This window comes from Cupressus sempervirens, chromosome 7, assembly GCF_028749045.1.
Source record: "Cupressus sempervirens isolate cs-2001-9-10 chromosome 7, ASM2874904v1, whole genome shotgun sequence".
Lineage (NCBI taxonomy): Eukaryota > Viridiplantae > Streptophyta > Pinopsida > Cupressales > Cupressaceae > Cupressus > Cupressus sempervirens.
The window spans coordinates 674898470-674916297 of NC_143124.1; the positions used below are offsets into that span (position 1 = coordinate 674898470).

The window sequence follows — 17828 nt, forward strand, 5'->3', positions numbered from 1 at the left end:
GAGTTGCAAGCCACAAAAAAATGTTGTCAGCATAATTTTCCAAATAGCATTTTGATTGGCCATAGATGCTAATTATAACAAAAGACTTTCATTTCTCAAAACTGTCAGATCTTGAGTTGATCGATGGTTGTCGCATTCTCGCATTATGAAGTTGTGCGAAGTTTAACTAAAGAGAGAATGTGAGAAGTCGCCACGTGTCCATGTGGGCCACACAATGCATACTATCGTAAGCAAAGATCTTAATCGTTTTTTTGATGAGGATCGACGGATGTTGCTTTCTCGCAAAATGAAGATGCATGGTCTTTAACCAAAGCAAGAACGCGACGGCAAGACATGTGTCTCAATGGGCCCAAAGCCTTAAAAGGAATTGCAGCAACAGCTAGGATCTTTCATGATCGTTGATCAGATGAAGATCAACGATCGTTGCTTCTCGCATTTTGAAGGTGCTCGAACTTTAGCCAAAGCGAGAATGTGACGTCTTGACACATGTCCAACTTGCCAAAAAGGTAATATAGTCAAAGTTTAAAACAAGACTGTTCAATTGTGCCCAGATTGACAACTAAATTTCAAATTTTCGGCATAACATTCATAATTCGACTGTTGAAGCATTGATGGTGTATCAAAGCAAATTCGTGCAAAGGAAATTGCATAAAATCTTCGATACAACTGATAACTAGTCACGAAGTGAAAGAGAATTGAAGTGCAGAGAACCAGAGCTCTGGGTGTGATTTTCTCAAATAGTGAATTGGTGCGGACAGAGTTTTCAACTGAAAGAAGAAAATTGTGGGTAAATACAGAAAAAATCTAATTATCTAGGAAATCGCAGTCAGAATTGAATTTTATTAGAATGCCTCCTTGAAGAGATTTTTCTAGGAAGGTGGACTACCAGCATAGGAATGTGCTTGATGACTTTCTGGAACAATCGCCCTTTTCCACTAATGAAACAGCCAAAGGGAAAGAATTACTCCCCAAAAACCCTAGATTGTTGGTTAGTGAGGGTTTTTACGATAAAGCAAATTGGTTGAGGGATGCAAAAACATCTACTGGTGGTTTGAAGTTGTTTCGGAAATGGTTTTCAGAAAGGAAAAACGACACTCCATTAAGCAATGTTTGGCAATTTGATATTGGGAAGTTGGTTGTCCCTAGCGTCTTCTTCGATGATGATTTGTTGACGATGATAGCTAAGAGATATGATCCAGTGCTAAGAGTAGTGAAGAATCATGTGGGGGAAAACCACTTTAGGATCATACCTGAAGCAATTAGGGAGGTTTTTATGTTAAACTTAACCACGCATTACATGAGAAGATTGACATGGATGACCTACAGGCACAGTATGATGCTCAGAGGGTGTACCTTCAAGGAGGGCCACTGCAAGAACACTTTGTGAAGATAGGGCATCTACCACTGGTGACAACTCACACCCCTAAGCTACTATAAAGGAAATACTTTAACCCTAGGGCACAAGCACTTTACTTCTCCCTCTGCAGAGTTTTGGGATGGATGAGCAAGATCACATCCAGGGATCCCTAGTTTTCACTATTGTCCAAACTTTGCAATATGGTATGAGTTCCATATCTGATTTTGCTTCATATATTGCAGAAGAAATTCATAATGGGCTAACTAGCATCAGTAAGGCCAAGGTTGAAAAACCCTTCTGCTAGTATTCAATGTTGATGTATATGTGTTTGTACAAAGGGGCTTCTGCTTTCTCTAAGGAGATGAAGCTAGAGTTGGATAAAGATGGAGAGAAGCTATTTGTCCAGCGGTGGAGTGCTGACATGACCTAGGAAGTAACGGATGCTAGTTTTGTTCGATTTAGTAGATATTTTGCTTCCAAGCTAAGGATATTGTTGACAGGAAATAAACCCAAAATACCCCAGCCCTTACTGGAGCTAATCAGACCTAAGGATCATGCCAAGAGATTGAAAGTGAGCGACAACTATGGAGATATCATCCCATACTCTATTTCTATTATTTTCAGAGTGTATGGTTTCCAGGGGAAGCCTCATGCTCTTCCCTATCAAGTACCTCTGAAGGTTGGGATTGCAAAATTCTTATGGTAGATAGGAGGACTGGAAGAAAAGGAGCTAGTGGACAGGTCCAGAGGCACAATTTTCCCTCACTTCACTATCATCCACAATTTTATGTTCACTAAGGGAGGATTGAAGCATTTAGGTAAGTTTTTGGATAGATATCAAATGGCTCAGTCCCATCCTCATTTTATTGATCCTGAGGATTTTTATGATATGTTCAAAGATAGGACTAAAGCTAGATCTTATGAACATTTTGTTTACTTTCCTGAAGACATTATTAGAAATGAATTTTCATTACAAGAACAGCAAGTAAGAAAAGAAAAATGGAAAGTGTATGCTAGGATTCTAGAGTTGATTAATGCATTAGATAGAAAATATGATCCCCTTGCTGATATCAAATATTAGGGAGATAAAATTAATAAACTTCTGAATAATTTTGCTAGGTTCATGCAAACCCTAAATAAGAAAAAGGCCATTTAATACAAGCCTACCCAGAGCAGGCCATAGAAATTGAGAAAAGGTTGGCAAGCAAAGCAATTATAAGCCCTGGGCACTATACCTTACAGTGGAAGGCAGGCTATGTTGTGGCCAAAAGTGTGAATATACAGCCTGTCCCTTTATACAAGAGACAACTTTCAGAAAGCCCTCCCTCAGCACCAACTACCAAAAAGCAAAAATTAGAACAAGGTTCTTCATCTAGGGTTGAAGAGTACTCCCCCTCACAGACTCCCCTCCATTTTGATAATGAGAAGTCCTTAAGGGAACAGTTAAAACAAATGGGAGGTCAAGGAGACATTATAATAACTACTGCAAAGGTAGAGGAAGGAGCACCTAAAAAGCCCCCAATGCCACTCCTAGCCCTCACTGTAGAAGATTTCAGAGGGAAGGAGATTAATCTTGTTGTAGAGCAAGCAACAAAGAAGTTTCCGGATGATGAGAGTTTTGTTAAATCTAGGGCCTTCATCTAGTTTTTGTGGAGAAATAACATTGAAAATTTTGAGGCCAATTGCAAAAAGATAAAGGCAAAGCAACCTACTAGACAAGACTCTGATATAGAGGAGGAGGTCAAGGCTGGCCTGATGCAAGAATTTAGCCAGATAACCCCTACAGGGGGAAGGTAGAGTTACTCAAGGATTCGAGAGTCATGATACTGCCAAAATGGGACATTGCTAATATAATGATCTTTGATGCAATGAGGAAGGAGAAGGAAGCAAAATTTAAAACTAAGAGGTAAAGGAAGCCCATAAAGGGGTAAAGTGCACTGCTGGCCACAAAGCTTTGGTCATGTGGTCCTTTTAAAATAGGGATATGGCAAGGGCCCAAGAAACTACAAATTCTAGGCATACGGGTAGCCTCATGGTCCTCAGAGTTGAAGAAGTGGACAGTGAAAAGGTAGCCCAAATGAATAAGGAAATGGCTGATTTTGGGGTAGTAGTAGCAGCCAAGGATAAAAATAAATTCCTTGAATTGAATGAGAAACTTGAGGTGGTGTTGGAGGCCTTTGATGAAAGGGGCAGAAAAATATATCAGCTGGAGAATACAATTGCTAATATGGAAAAGCAATTTGGAAAGAGGAAAAGGGGTAGGCAGTCTAGTCAGCTAAGAATTGCAGCTTCCCCTGTGCCACTGCCACCTTTTGGTCCCATTGTAGAAATTCCTAGTATGCCCCAGCAACCAGACTTCTATACAACTGATGAGCTTAATGAAGAAAAGGCAAAGATCTAGTCACTACATGTGGAGTTGGGCATCCAAAATGAAGATAGAATCAGAGACAAAATTTTGTATTTAGTGGATAGAGTCAATTGGCCTCTCTTTCACTTAGAATTGTCAAGGTTGGTGGATATATGGAAAGAGTTGAATAATAACAAAGCCACCTGAGACCAATTTTGAATAAATGGATCAGCAGAGATGATGTTCTAACTGCCCTGTGTTGCTCTGTTACTGAAAACTTTGATGACCAAATAAAGAAGACTCTTGATCAGGCTAGTGATCTCTTGAGTTTTGATCATAGGAGGGACTTGCTGCAGACAAGATTAAAATTTTGTTTCTCTAAATATATCAGTAAAAAATTTGACCTCTTTCCCCATGCATTAAAAAATCTGGTTTGTATAAAAGACAAAGAAGAGTGGGCAAATGAGTTGAAGGAGCTCCTAAGTATTAGAATGAATGAGGTAGTAAACAAAGATAAATATATTTGGTTTGCCAAAACTACAGAAGAATTAGTGCAGGTGCAATTATTCTTTGATTCTTTCAATGAAGATTTTGTTGAAATAAAGAAATTAGGGAAAGATATCCTAAGGAGAGAGAAAGAAATAATGGATTTCAACTGGCCAGATGACACACTTTTCAACAAGTGGATGGGAGATTCTCTCCAGCAACACAATTGTTACAGATGGCAGCTAAAGATAAAGGTGTTGACAAAGCAACTACCACTGAAGAAATGCAGTTGGTTGATGAAGCTATTCAAACAGATGACAGAAAAGGACCAACAGATTGCAACAGTTGATATGGCCACCCAAATTGATGACATGGCAGCTATTCAACAACCTGCAACAGATACTCAAGTGTTAGAGCCAGATACAAAAGAAGAAGGGCAGCTGGAGCCACAGCCTGACGAACAAGGTCAATCATCAAATGCAGTCAAGGGACAAGAAGATGCCACAACAGAATCAGCCCCACCACAAAGTAACCAATAAAGGGAATCATTTTGTTGTCAGAAAAGGATCATAAGTTCTTTGTTCTTCTCTTGGAATGTTCGAATGTGACATTTTCATCTATTGTGTAACCTTTTTGCTCTAAGGACAGTTGTCGTTTTCCCTCTATGCCGGAAGCTTGTTGCCACTCACACTATATAAGTGAGTTTCTAAGGCTAGAGGATGGTCCAAATTTCTTTTATTGCATGAGTCTATGTAAATTTTGAGTCGGTCCATGCATACTATAAATCTGTTCCAGAATTGAATACAAAAGTTATCAATTGCTAGTCTATGTGTGTTAATGTCTAACAGAGTTGATCACTGAATTGTATACAGTTTCAAAGAAATTAATACAAATACAGAGAGTTGATTTCATCCCAGCTCGTCTCTTTTCTTGTCTCTATATTGTTTTCTGAAATTTGATAGCAAAGTTTATTAAGTTCAGTTGTAATTTTAATTTGCTTTTGTTGATAATCTAACGGATTATGTAAATGTTTAATGTAAGTTGAAAGAACACTATGGTTTAAAGCAAAGATATGATAAGTATGAGATCTCGAAATGAATATAGATAAACCTTAACACAAAGTGTTAAGGTAAGATCCAAAGTGTGTGATCTTTGTGAGTTTTAGCCCAATGGACAAGGCACTGGCCATCCTTGTGAATTGATCTGATTGGAATGTTTTGCACAATGCAGAAAACTTATAATAAATCATTTTTTTAATGTTTTGTCGTCTAAGTAATAATTGTCAACCTATACTTGATTCATGGTGTCCAGGGTTTGGTAAAATAGCTAGTTATCATCTTTTCATTATCATTGAATTAGAAGAAAGACGGCTAAGTAATCTGTTATTTTGGAATTCATCTTCTGAATATTGATGTTGAAGTAAATAAGATCGAATTTCCAAGGTAAACCCGTCTGAATCTTGTGGAGTTCAAAGTGAAAAAGACTCCAATGTCTTGTTAGGTGGTCATTTTACTTTGTTTTCAGAACACCCAATATGGTTTCTACCTAATTCCTAGGTTTTCTGATATCATAAAAGGTAGTTTAAATTTTGTCAAATCAGGAGCCAACAAGGTCTAGTCTCAATTGCTATGTATTGTGTTACATTACTGAATTCAATCTTGTTCTCATTTGTATCTCCTAACAATTACATTCCCCTGCTCTCTGATTATATAATCAGTCTTCTGTTTGTATAGAGTGCTGATCTCTCTTAACTTCCCTCAATCTGGCTCCATTAATCCCCACGGTCCACGAAGAAAATAATCAATGTTCGCCCTCCAACTTAGAGATTGTGAAATGCCATTTATATCTTATTTTGGGGATTGATGAGACAATTGTGAAAGACATGTCTCATGCCCTCTCCCTTCATGTCTCTCTGCCTCTATTATTGATAACTATTATTTGAATGTTCTCCACTGTGCTTTCCAGCCAAGAACTATTAATTATTGACAATTGCTATTACATAACAATTGTTTGTTTTTCATAGATTAGTCTGCATTCTTTGCCAACTAATTTTACAATAATCGCATCAAACCTTTACATATTAGGTTGCTGCTGACCTATATTGATGGTTTTTTCTTGAATTTTCATAACCACTATTCATTCCTTATCATGCCAGTTTATCAGTGCCTAGTCACTATTAGTATTAACTTAAGATAATATTATAATGGTAAGATAATAGAAGACGTTGATCCATGGCCTTCCAATATCTTAATGGTGTTGCCATTAATTTAATTGTTATTGCACAGCAATATTCATTTGGTTGTTTCTATACTTAAATGATAATTTGTTGACAGTTATTTGCTGATTGTTCAATAATATTATATAATGACTTTTGAGGAATGGAATAATCCAAAGTGCTAGTTTTTATCTATGTTTGGCAGGTATTGTCCATTAGAAGAATTTATCTATAGAATTCGATTATGGTGGCAAAGAGTATTCCCCCATCTGCTTATTATATCAACTCCCAATCAAGATATATGTGTATGCTCGATATACTACAAGTTGTACTAGTATTGGGATGGGTGACCTCCCGAGAAGTCCCAGTGCTTCACCTCTGTGAGCATCACCTAGATCCAATGAGTGCTAAGTGTTTCATTTATTCTCATAAGAGCTGGGTTTGTGTGAATCACTACTCATGAAACATGGGTCAATGAGTTTGACTCAAAAATTACATAGTTAATATATATAGCTTCTTTCCTAGAATGATTGTTAAATGCCAATCATTTATCCATTTGTTACAATTTATTTAATTGTTTTTATAAATGTTATAAAATGTATTAGATTTATATTATGAAATATTTAATTAGTATAAATATTTCAGATGTATGACGTTTATATATTACAATTATAAGATTATATTGATTTATATTATTTATTACTTATTATATTTTTTATATTTTAGTTATTATTTATTATTAAATCTTATTTCCAGAAAGGGAATGATGCTGTTAGGGTTTGAAATGGGGGGATATGACAATTGAGGATATTTGAGATAACTCAAGGTGATCAGTCAAATGATGAAGAAGATGTGGTAGTAATCACTCCAAAAAGTCTAAAGAAGTCTTGTGGGCACTTTATTGAAGCTCAACATTACCACAACTAATGTAGCCTTGAAGTTCCTAGATCTTTGTATCAAACTTTTGCAGCAGAATCAATGAAGACAACAATTTGTAATAGTGCTAGTTCATAATCCACAAAATAGACCTTCACAACAAACTCCTCTTCTTAGGACAAAGGTTACAATCAGTTATCTCAAAAAAAAGGCCCAAGTCACTCTCAAGACAATTCCAAGAACATTCGGTGCAGATATTGCCACGAGTATGGCCACATGAATAAAGATTGTTGGCATTGCTTGGATTCTAATCAGAAGCAACAAGGAGGGTCTCAACGACAGGTCAATCTTGCAAAGCACACTAAGGACCCTAAGCAAAAGGAGTTTGTTTTATATGCCTTTATGGCCAAATGCCCAGCAGATTACATCAAATCATCTGCTTGGTACATCAACTCAAGTGCTTCTTGACACTTTACTAATCCTCGAGATTGGTCCACTGAATATTGAATACACACCATTCCCTCATTCAGTTATTTTTTGAGGAAAGGAGTATAATGTGGTCAAATAGAGCAACATGCATATTCAATCTGGCAAAAGGAATTTACTTTTCCTCAATGTACACTATGTCCCAAGCATGGAACACAACCTTATCTCTATCACTCAGATTATGAGGCACTCTCCTCAACTAGATGTGGTATTCAGTTCACACAAATCCAATATTGTTGATTGAAAGACTCGCACTACAATTGTTGTGCATATTAAGAATTGTGATCTTTATTGACTCATTTGACATTGATGATTCTCAAGAAAATGATATGGTGGGAAAAAGTTCTTCCATTGGCAACAGCATGGGCATCTGAACATACACTATCTCAACTAGTTTATGAGAATTTGGTTGTTGGCTTACCTAAGATTTAGATTTAGAATCATGGAGTTTGTGGAGATTATCAGGTTGGAAAGCAGCTTCAAGCTCCATTTTTGGATAACCATACTTGAGCTTCCAAGGTATTACAATTGTTTCATGCTGATGTTTGTAAGCCAATGAACACTCCTCCAATTACTAGGTCCAAGTATTTTCTGTTATTTGTCAATGATTTTGGTTGCAAAATGTGGATGCATCTTCTTTAACGAAATCAAAAGGTATTTAACATGTTTCAGAAGTTTAAGGTATTGGTAGAAAAAGAGTAAGTTCAATAAATAAATAACTCTTAGGTCAAACAATGGGGGGGAATTTTGCTGTCTGATTTTCCCAAATTTAGTGCACAACATAGCATCAAGCATCAACTTATCAAACCTGCACAATCACCGAGATTGTCCAATCCATATTGAAACATAGATATGTTCCAAAGAACATTTTAGTCAAGAGGCAGTCTACGACTCTACACCATTGTCTATCTTCTAGATACATCTCCCATACAAGCCATTAAGAAGACTCTAGAGGAACCCTAGTCCTCCAAGAAGCCTAAAATCACTCACATGAAAGTCTTTGGCTCTTCAGCTTATGTTTGGATTCTAGATGCCAAGTGCTCAAAACTGGATTCCATGAGCCAAAAGCTCATGTTCAAAGGATACAATGAAAACCGCAAAGCATGTCAATTGATTGATGTAGGCATTGATCATCTCAAATTCAATGGGGATGTTGTCTTTAATAAAAATGAGGGCCTTATCAACTCTCTTCTCCTACTTTGAGTCCTGAACCAACCTCTACAAATTATGGATTTATATGTTAGTCTTCCATTAGGTCAACCTAGTGGGAGGGATTCAAACAACTCTAATTTTGAAGTTGTGGAGTCTCCCAGACATGATATTGCACTATCAACCATCCTAGAATTAGATGATGGTACTTGTACTCTTCTCCCTAAATGGTGAGCCAGAACCATATGTAGATCAGCTAGAAACAAGCAAGCAGCAAAATGCAATTATGTTTTCTCTTATGGCCAACATTAATAGTGTTTATGATCTCTAATCTTATGCAAAGGCTAAAGGTATACCTGAGTAGGTACATGCTATAGAAGTTGAACAACTTAGTCTTTTAAAGAAAACACTTTGTTCCTTTCTAATCCTCCAATAGGGAAGAAGCCCACAAACTGCAGATGGGTGTATAAATTAATGTACAAGGCTAGATTTGAATGGCACAACTAGATTGAGACCTTCCTATTAATCTTCATCCAATCTTATGGTGTCACATGCAAGGGTTTCTTTATTTACACAAACACCCATTGATATGTATTCACAAGATGATCTTCCATGTTAAGATTCAATCACTCCAAGTTTTGGCCATTCAATTTCACAATCCTCATCGTTGAACTGCTCATGCACGTGATATTCACTTGCATAGTGGTACTATACAAAAAAACAAGTTTTAAATAGCTAATATGCCCCAACTACCAAATATTCACCTACTTCCCACTCAAGAAAAGGTTTTGAATCCCTAGCTCTAAAAGAACTGGCTAAACAAAAGTTGAGATACCCAAAAGATATCAGTAAACCTATGTAGGAGAAGAAATGGTAACAAAAATTTAAATGTATAAAAACAAATAATGGCACAATGCCAAAATAACACAATTATTAAACTTAACAACACTCACTTTATTAATTCAAGTCTCAACCATGCACAACACAATAACATATTTTTCTCTTTTGCTTAGGCTTAATCCAAATTTAATTGCAAGAATTTATAAGAATATACTATGAAAAGCTAAATGGTATTGGAACACAACAGGAATACATTGTGAATAGAAAACCACCTACAAGAACCCTTTGTATTCCCACACATAATGCCTCGTATTCCACACATTACCTCTCAAATTCAATACATGACCTCGCATACTCCCTCACCAAGACACAAAAGGAATGATATAATGTAGAACATGCAAAATATGCAACACTTAACCATCAAACTTGGCCCCAACTTCATGTTTTGACCTTAAAAGATCATAAGCATGTAAATTTTGTCTACACTATTCTACAAATAAATTGATAACTTGGTTATCAAGGAAATCAAAAGCAAAATGTACCCATATTAAAAGATTGCCCCTTTTGCCTCTTGAGAAATCCTTTTGTAATACTTTGTTTAAAATGCAAAAACAATAGGCTAGAGCCTACAACGCAACGGTAAATTGTGAGCCTCTCTTCAAAGAGGTCTTAGGTTCGAATCTACTCAAGATTAATACATAATAATCATTAATCTTAACAATAATAATAAATTAACAATAAATAATCTAGACTTCGGTCGATTACCTATCAAAAAGAAAAAAATGCAAAATTGACAAAGTAAACAAGACCACCATTAAATTTTTTAATCTATTTATTTGGTAACTAGGGTCGATGTTTGTAGATAGCAAGATTCTAGATTGCCCAATTTCACTAGCCTCATAAATAATCTCGTCGTAATTTTTCTATACACTAGATATGATATCATACAAAACTTACTAATATTATTTATCTTGTAAAGTTGTTTGTCTATGCAATCATTGATAGATAACCCCATCATACATATTATTGAGCCTTATGTATCAGATTCAATACGTAGAACTTCCAAGATCAAGTATCTTAGCCTCTTAATGTCCTATCACCCAATTCAAAAAGGTGATTAAAATACTCAAATCTCCCTTGAATTGATTTCTTCTCATCATTGTAGTAAGTCTATCTAAAAGCTCTTGACTCTAGCCTTTCATGAGGATGCCTCTTGTTGTCCTATCACCTGATTCAGCAAGGTGGTCAAAATGCTCAAATTTTCCTTGAATTTATTACTCCTCGTCGCCTTAGTAACTCTATTTAAAAGCTCTTGACTCTAGCCTTCCGTAAGGATGCATCTAGGGGGGTCCATATGCCAAGCTTTGCCATCTCAAGGGCTAGGGAACTTGGAGCAAACAATCCCCCTTTCTTTGAACTAGAGAGGGTGGTCCATTTGATGCATAAAATTTGAAAAAAGCAATGTAAGGGAAAATGCTCAAGCCCTTTCAAAAGGTAAAAAAGGGGGAGGGTTGGCATTGCAAATTCAGCATGTTGAAATGAGTTTTTAAAAAAAATGCCATTTTTAGTTTCAACTTTGCTCAAGTTATTTATAGTCATCTCCCTATCATCTACAAACATCAACAAAACAATTGTTGCCCATTAAATGCCATCCCCACCTCCATGCATTCCCCTATCCCATTGACTTGAAGAACTATATCAACTTTACACCAAAATTTCTCCATTTGTAAGGCAATCCATATTTACTCCAAATGCTTTCAATTTTTTCAACATACATTGTCTAGACTTGTTTATACAACAATAAACTAAAGCACTCACCAATGAAGTTTAAACCGAGCTTCATTTTCAAATCATTGTTAACACCTCAAATCTCCAAGGTCTTTACATCATAATATTTGACATGTAGAGCCACAAACCTGAAATTGCACTATAATAAACAGGAGGTAACTTGAACCAATCTTCCATTATGCATCCTTTCAACCACTATACTCCCTACAGAATCATCTCTCCCAACTTAAGGTTTTGTTCAATCATGTAGACCAAATCAACAAACAAAATAAACAAAATTATCCTTATGGTCCTTTCAAAACATTGTAGCCAAAATAGCTGTTAGAGCATTGAAAGAATTTGAAACACAATATTTAATCTGGAGGATTGAAAAAATGTAAGAAGCTCTTAGTTTTCTTTTCTGAACACTTTGATTGAAGACGTCTACATTGAAAAATAGCAACAATAGGCCATCTTTTCTCTTTCAATTTTTTTGATTGAAAAGACAAAAATTCAACGTACAAAGGGCAGAGATCAGAAAGATCACAAAAGAGGGGTGTATTTTCTTTTCAATTCATTTTTCAGTCAAAAGGGAGAATAATTACAAAATGTGACATGTAAGAGAAAAACATGGACTTTTGAGGAGGCAAACTTTATTTTCTCAGTAGGGTAAAAACAATGAAATGCATCAAATGCACAATAAACATGAATTTATAAAAAAAATCCTCATTTTTTTCAAATGCGCAATAAACATGAATTTATGAAAAAAAATATCCTCATTTTTTGACTGCAATGTTTACATTTTACAGGATATCACAAAAAAATCTTGAAGGAAAAGCTTTATAGAGAGTAACATTTAATGTTGGTAGAGTTATACCACTTTCCATTGTTCTACTTTTAACTTTTCAACATAATAGGAAATTATCACAAATCACAAAGCTACACATTCCGTAGCTATATATATAGGAGTTTGATGTGGATGTCCCTTTCAGGGGTTTCTAAAACCCTAGAAAAAATCTTGAATTACAAGTACTTTATTTGGCAAATTCAATAGACTAAATAATTAGTGGGTGCAAAATTCTGATGATAGTATATGCAAAAATATAACTTCTTATTTATCTCAATAATGTTACAACTGCATGCATTGTCCACCACAGAAGAAACATTTCTTCACAGAAAGCTGCAGAAGCTTATATACAATTTAAAATGAAAAATAGGACAACAGAATGCAGGGGTACAAGGCAAAAGGTCACACCACATACAATAGAAAAGTACCTGCTGCTGGTTGAATGAACTTAAATAGACCAATGTATAGGTATAATTATAAATTTATAAGTATGCATAGAAAATCCATAAACAAATAATTTCATATCAAATATACTTTCTTGGAGTACGTATTAAGTTTCAACTGTTCCCTATCCATAAACAAATAATTTCATATCAAATATACTTTCTTGGAGTACGTATTAAGTTTTAACTGTTCCTCAATGAGGATGTCACCCCATGCTATCATGTAAATCTTTGATTGGGAATGTCCTCTTTTAACCAAGAATTGTTGTGTCCTCTTTCAAGGTAACTAAAGCAATGGCACTCTGATTTTATTAATATTTTTCACTCCAAGCAACTATTGTTATAAAAAATTCACTAAGAGATACAACCACCCCTCCAAATTGGTTAATATCCTAGCTAACAACATGTCTTCAGTTAGCAGACTTTTATTTTGATGGCACAATATGCCGTTATGGGCATCCCACAGGGATCATTTATGCAAGCGTTATCAAAATCTGATATCCAATTATTGTTCTTCCATTCAAATCAAATGTGGAGAGGCTGGTTGCTCTGTTTGCCGGTATGACATTATCACACTTTGCAGTGCCTAAACCTTTGAGGTGATGCAGCATGCATTATGATGTCCATGATTGTAACTTTTGCAAATCATCGTACCACAGGTAGAGTCAAGCAATGTTTCTCTGAGCCTTAAGGTTGTACGACTTTGCAAAGGGAGTTTAAACAAAATCACCAGTCCTTTCGGTACTTCTTGAAACAATTTATAGCCTCTAAGGACTTTCTCCAATTGATATCTCAGAAATTGCTTCTCTTGCTCTACCCCACTTTCTGGCTCTTTTCCTCCATTCGTCTTTTCTTTCGGCAAATGCAAATGTGCAATGTCCAAGGTTTTAAAATTGATTTTGGGTTCCTAAAACATTTTTAAACAGTAGCTTTCAGTTGTTTATGTGTGCATTACTTGGAAATTTAAGGCAATTCGAAGAGCGTAAATCATGGATCTTTTTGCATATTCTAAACGTAACTCCCTGAGGACTTTTCATGAGACCAACGTCTATATACCCAACCACACTGCGTATCAAATCCATCGTATTTGCAAAATAGAGGCAGTTAATGGGGCCATTCCTTGAAATCCCATAAATGCAAACCATCTAATTAAGAATCCCGAGTTTCTTATCACATTTGGCCAATCCGTGGGCGTTCTATCAACACCTGTGGCAAACATTTAAGTGGCTCATCTGACCGCACACATCTCCCTTACTAGAGGCGACGGAGGGTAAACAAATAAGCACAGTTAGTTTTAGTTAATTCTGCTCTTCTTATTTTGCCTTCTCCTCAAATATTGACCTGTATGAAACGGTCTTTGTTCTTACAATTGGTCGAGTAAAGCCAGAAGCATCAATTGCAAGGAAAAGTCATTTAAATTCCGGACTAGTTTCATCTCTCCGAAAAACTGTTTACAGTAAAAATGGTAACTTAGTTAAGACCAAAAACCCCATCAATCTGTTGATTTCACTGTTCCAGATTGCATAAAATATTTCGCATGCAGTTCGGTACCTCCCCTTTTCGGAAAAAGAAAGCCAGCATTTCAACCCCAATCAAAGTAGTAAATACTTACAAAAACATTTTACCTGCAAAACCCTAAAAACCCATCCAATTCAAGAACGCAAAAAAGAATTGCTTAAAAAGGGCAAAAACTCACAAATAAGAATTATAATTAAAATCTTGAAAAATGGGCATGCAATCAAACGGACTTGCAACTCAAAAACCGAAACCCAAGTAGGCAAATTTTCAGGAGAGCTGAAATGCATGAATTCTTACCCATTCTCCGGCAGGATTTTGAAACAGCGGCGAAACGAGCAATGTCAGCTGGCTCATTCAGCCGTCGAATGACATTTGTAGCCGCGCCCCAGTCCAGCTGCTCCAATCTGCTTGGGGATATTTCCTCCATTGATGATGAAAACACCATGCAATTGTTACGACCCCTCTGTGTCTGTAATCACAAGAAATGAGTATCCCTCCCCCTAATCTGTGCTAACGGAGGGTTTGACAAGCCAAAGGCGAAGCAATACTGTTTCAGGGTTTAAAGAATTTATAGTCCCTGGTACATACTCGCCACTTCAGGTTCAAATTCTTTCTAATTGTCGGCAATCAGCCCGGCTTGCTTCCTCACGAAGGCGCTTGGGAGATGGAAACCCACGTGTCATAGGACCACCCTGTGAAGATTAGGATAGTACGGAAGGTCGTGATTGCAGGATGTGACGTGTTTTGCTGTCGTTGAGCGAATTTGGAGGGTTGTGATGGTCACAATTGAAGCGTTTTATTGTTGGTTTCCATTATTTCCACAAACTCTTCTATTTTACTTCTATCCTAGCCTTTCCCAAATTGACTAATTTCCATTAACATTATATTCAGCTTGCGTATGAAATGAGCCTATAGTACAGTGAAGCACTGGATAAGGTTGGTGGTGGATGGAAATGTTAGTGTTGTATAGTGATTAGTTTTCTCCCTATCGAAACAAGGACACAAAAAATGTATTATTCACTAAAAATATATAAATTAATCTTTATGTTTCAAAATTTATATAAGAAAAAATAATGTTTTTACTTATAAAAATATCAATTTAGTAATAATAACAAGAGGTGCAAGCACCAAAGTTCTTGCTTTTGATGGTGTTGTGGGCACAAGGACATGTAAAGAAGTTTTTGGTGTTGGTCTTTAATTCATAAATAGAAATTAAGCATGATATGTTATTTTTTTTGTAAATATGAGTACAAGTTTGAAGGGGAAAAAAAAGAATTTGTGTATGTATAATTTTTTTTTGAACTTTTAGGAGAACTATTGAAAATTTGAAGGATGTTTTCATCTAATGGTAAAAGGTTGTATTTGATAATAAAAAATATTTAATTAAGAATATTGAAAAATGTAAAGAATATTTAACTAACAAAATTGAGAAGCTTATATATTTTAAATAATTTAAATTAATATGAGAACTAAAATTTATATTTAATGACTGAATAATATGATTATACTCATTCACATAGGAAAATAGGTACATTTCAATAAAAGATAATTTTTTTTAATAGTTCTCAATATATATTGCAAAATATCATTAATAATTAGTAAGTTTTTATTTATAAAAAATATTTAATGAACAACTTGACACCCAAAAATAATATAAGATATTTTAAATTTTAAATACAGAAACAATAAACATAATTGTACTTACAATAACGACCATTTTCAAATTCTTTGTAACATTATTTAGTTTTTAGTTTTTAAAATTCTTTGTTACATTATTTAGTTTTTATTACTTTTAATTATTTTAAAAGATAATGCTTTAAGGACAAAATGAATCAATTTTTTTTGAGTTAGCACATTCTATTATTATTATTAATTTGACTAATGCTAAAGTGAAGTGCGGTGTGACATATCTTTTATAATAATTATATTAATTGCACAATTAATAGAAAAAGTTAGAATTTTAAATTTGCATTGATTTTTTATTTTAAAAATTGAATTTCTCCATTACTATTTAGTTAGATCTAATAAGATTTTAATTAAATACTATTCTGATTTTTCAAAAAATAAAATAAAAATTCAAACTTTATAAAGAATTTAAATTTTCAAATTCTTAAATGATAAAGTAAATGTAGTGTCACATTATCTTTTATGATATTTTCAATCATAATAAAGAATTTAAATTCTGAAATTTTTGAAATGATAAAGTAAATGTAGTGTCACATCATCTTTTATGATATTTTCATTCATTAATTGCACAATTAATGCTAAAAGTTAGAGCGTTAAATTTTTCTTAATTTTTTTGTTTCAAAAATTAATTATCTCCCTTACTATTATTAGTCAGGGCCAATAAGATTTTAGTTAAATAGCTTTTTTCCATTTCAAAAAATAATCAAAATATTCAAACTTTATAAAAAACTTACAACTGAAAAAAATATTTGAATCTTATTGGTTCAAGTAATATATTTTATAGTTTTTTTTGAAACTGAATGATTCCATAAGATTTCCTACCGTAGGCAGGAACTAATAATAACTATTAGAGAAATTATAGAAAAATGTAAAATGTCTATAGATTTCTAATGACATGTGACATAGAATACGCAAATATATTTCACATCTTTTCTTTACTTTAATTGCATAATCTAATAACAATTCTATGACATGCAATGGAACTTTATATAAGATTTATATATAAATATTTTAATTATAACTCATTTTTAATCATCCAAATATTTTATTATTTTATTATAATTTTGAACTAAATTGTTTAATTAGAGAGTTAAACATAAAAAGAGAAATTTACGCAATTGTCCTTAAAATGATAAAAGAATAAGAGGTAATTAAAACTTTTCAAAAAAACTAGGAATTTTTTTTATGAATTAGGAATAAAAAATCAAACCATCATTATCTGAAGAGAAGCTTAATTGTAGTGTACAAAAAGAAATTCCCTCTTTTTTCTTAAATGATTAGATATTTTACTTCACACATTTGAAACATTTGTAGAAGTGCTCTTTGTTAAGTAAAAGAAAATGAGAATTTCACCTTTCTGTGTGTTTCATATAATGTATAACTATTTTAATAGTCCTCTTATATGATATGTCCATGACCCCTTGGATTACACAAAGATGCTTAAGTAGGTCAACATTGGATAAATTATGTTGCTCTCAATATTCTACTCAAAAGAAAAGTTAGAAGAAGTCTAAAATGGATGAGAAGTTGTTTTAAAAACATAGTAGCTCACATCATGACTGGACTTCCAAACTTTGAAGCTTGAGTTTAACATTCAATTAAGTTACTAAAATTTAATAATATATATTTAATCATTTTAATTGGATGTTAATTATTTACCAACAAAAATGTTGCATGATTATTTATTTTGATAGGTAAATACTTTTAATTGTATCTATAAAGTGAACCACATTTTTTCGAGGAACCTCGTCCTCAAATTCAATCGACAATTTTACTTGTTGTCTTATTACAAACTAATACATTACCTTATC

General features: G+C 34.2%; 1 protein-coding gene across 1 annotated transcript in view; it reads right to left on the bottom strand.

Moving 5' to 3' along the window:
- The window catches only part of LOC149548464 (F-box protein At4g00755-like), a 53845-nt gene extending 38721 nt beyond the window's left edge, over positions 1 to 15124 (bottom strand). The window contains exon 1 of the mRNA XM_089792524.1: positions 14629 to 15124. Coding sequence (XP_089648650.1) covers positions 14629 to 14776 — 148 coding nt within the window. The 5' untranslated portion in view covers positions 14777 to 15124. The remainder of the gene's footprint in view (positions 1 to 14628) is intronic.
- Between the last annotated feature and the right edge of the window lie 2704 nt (positions 15125 to 17828).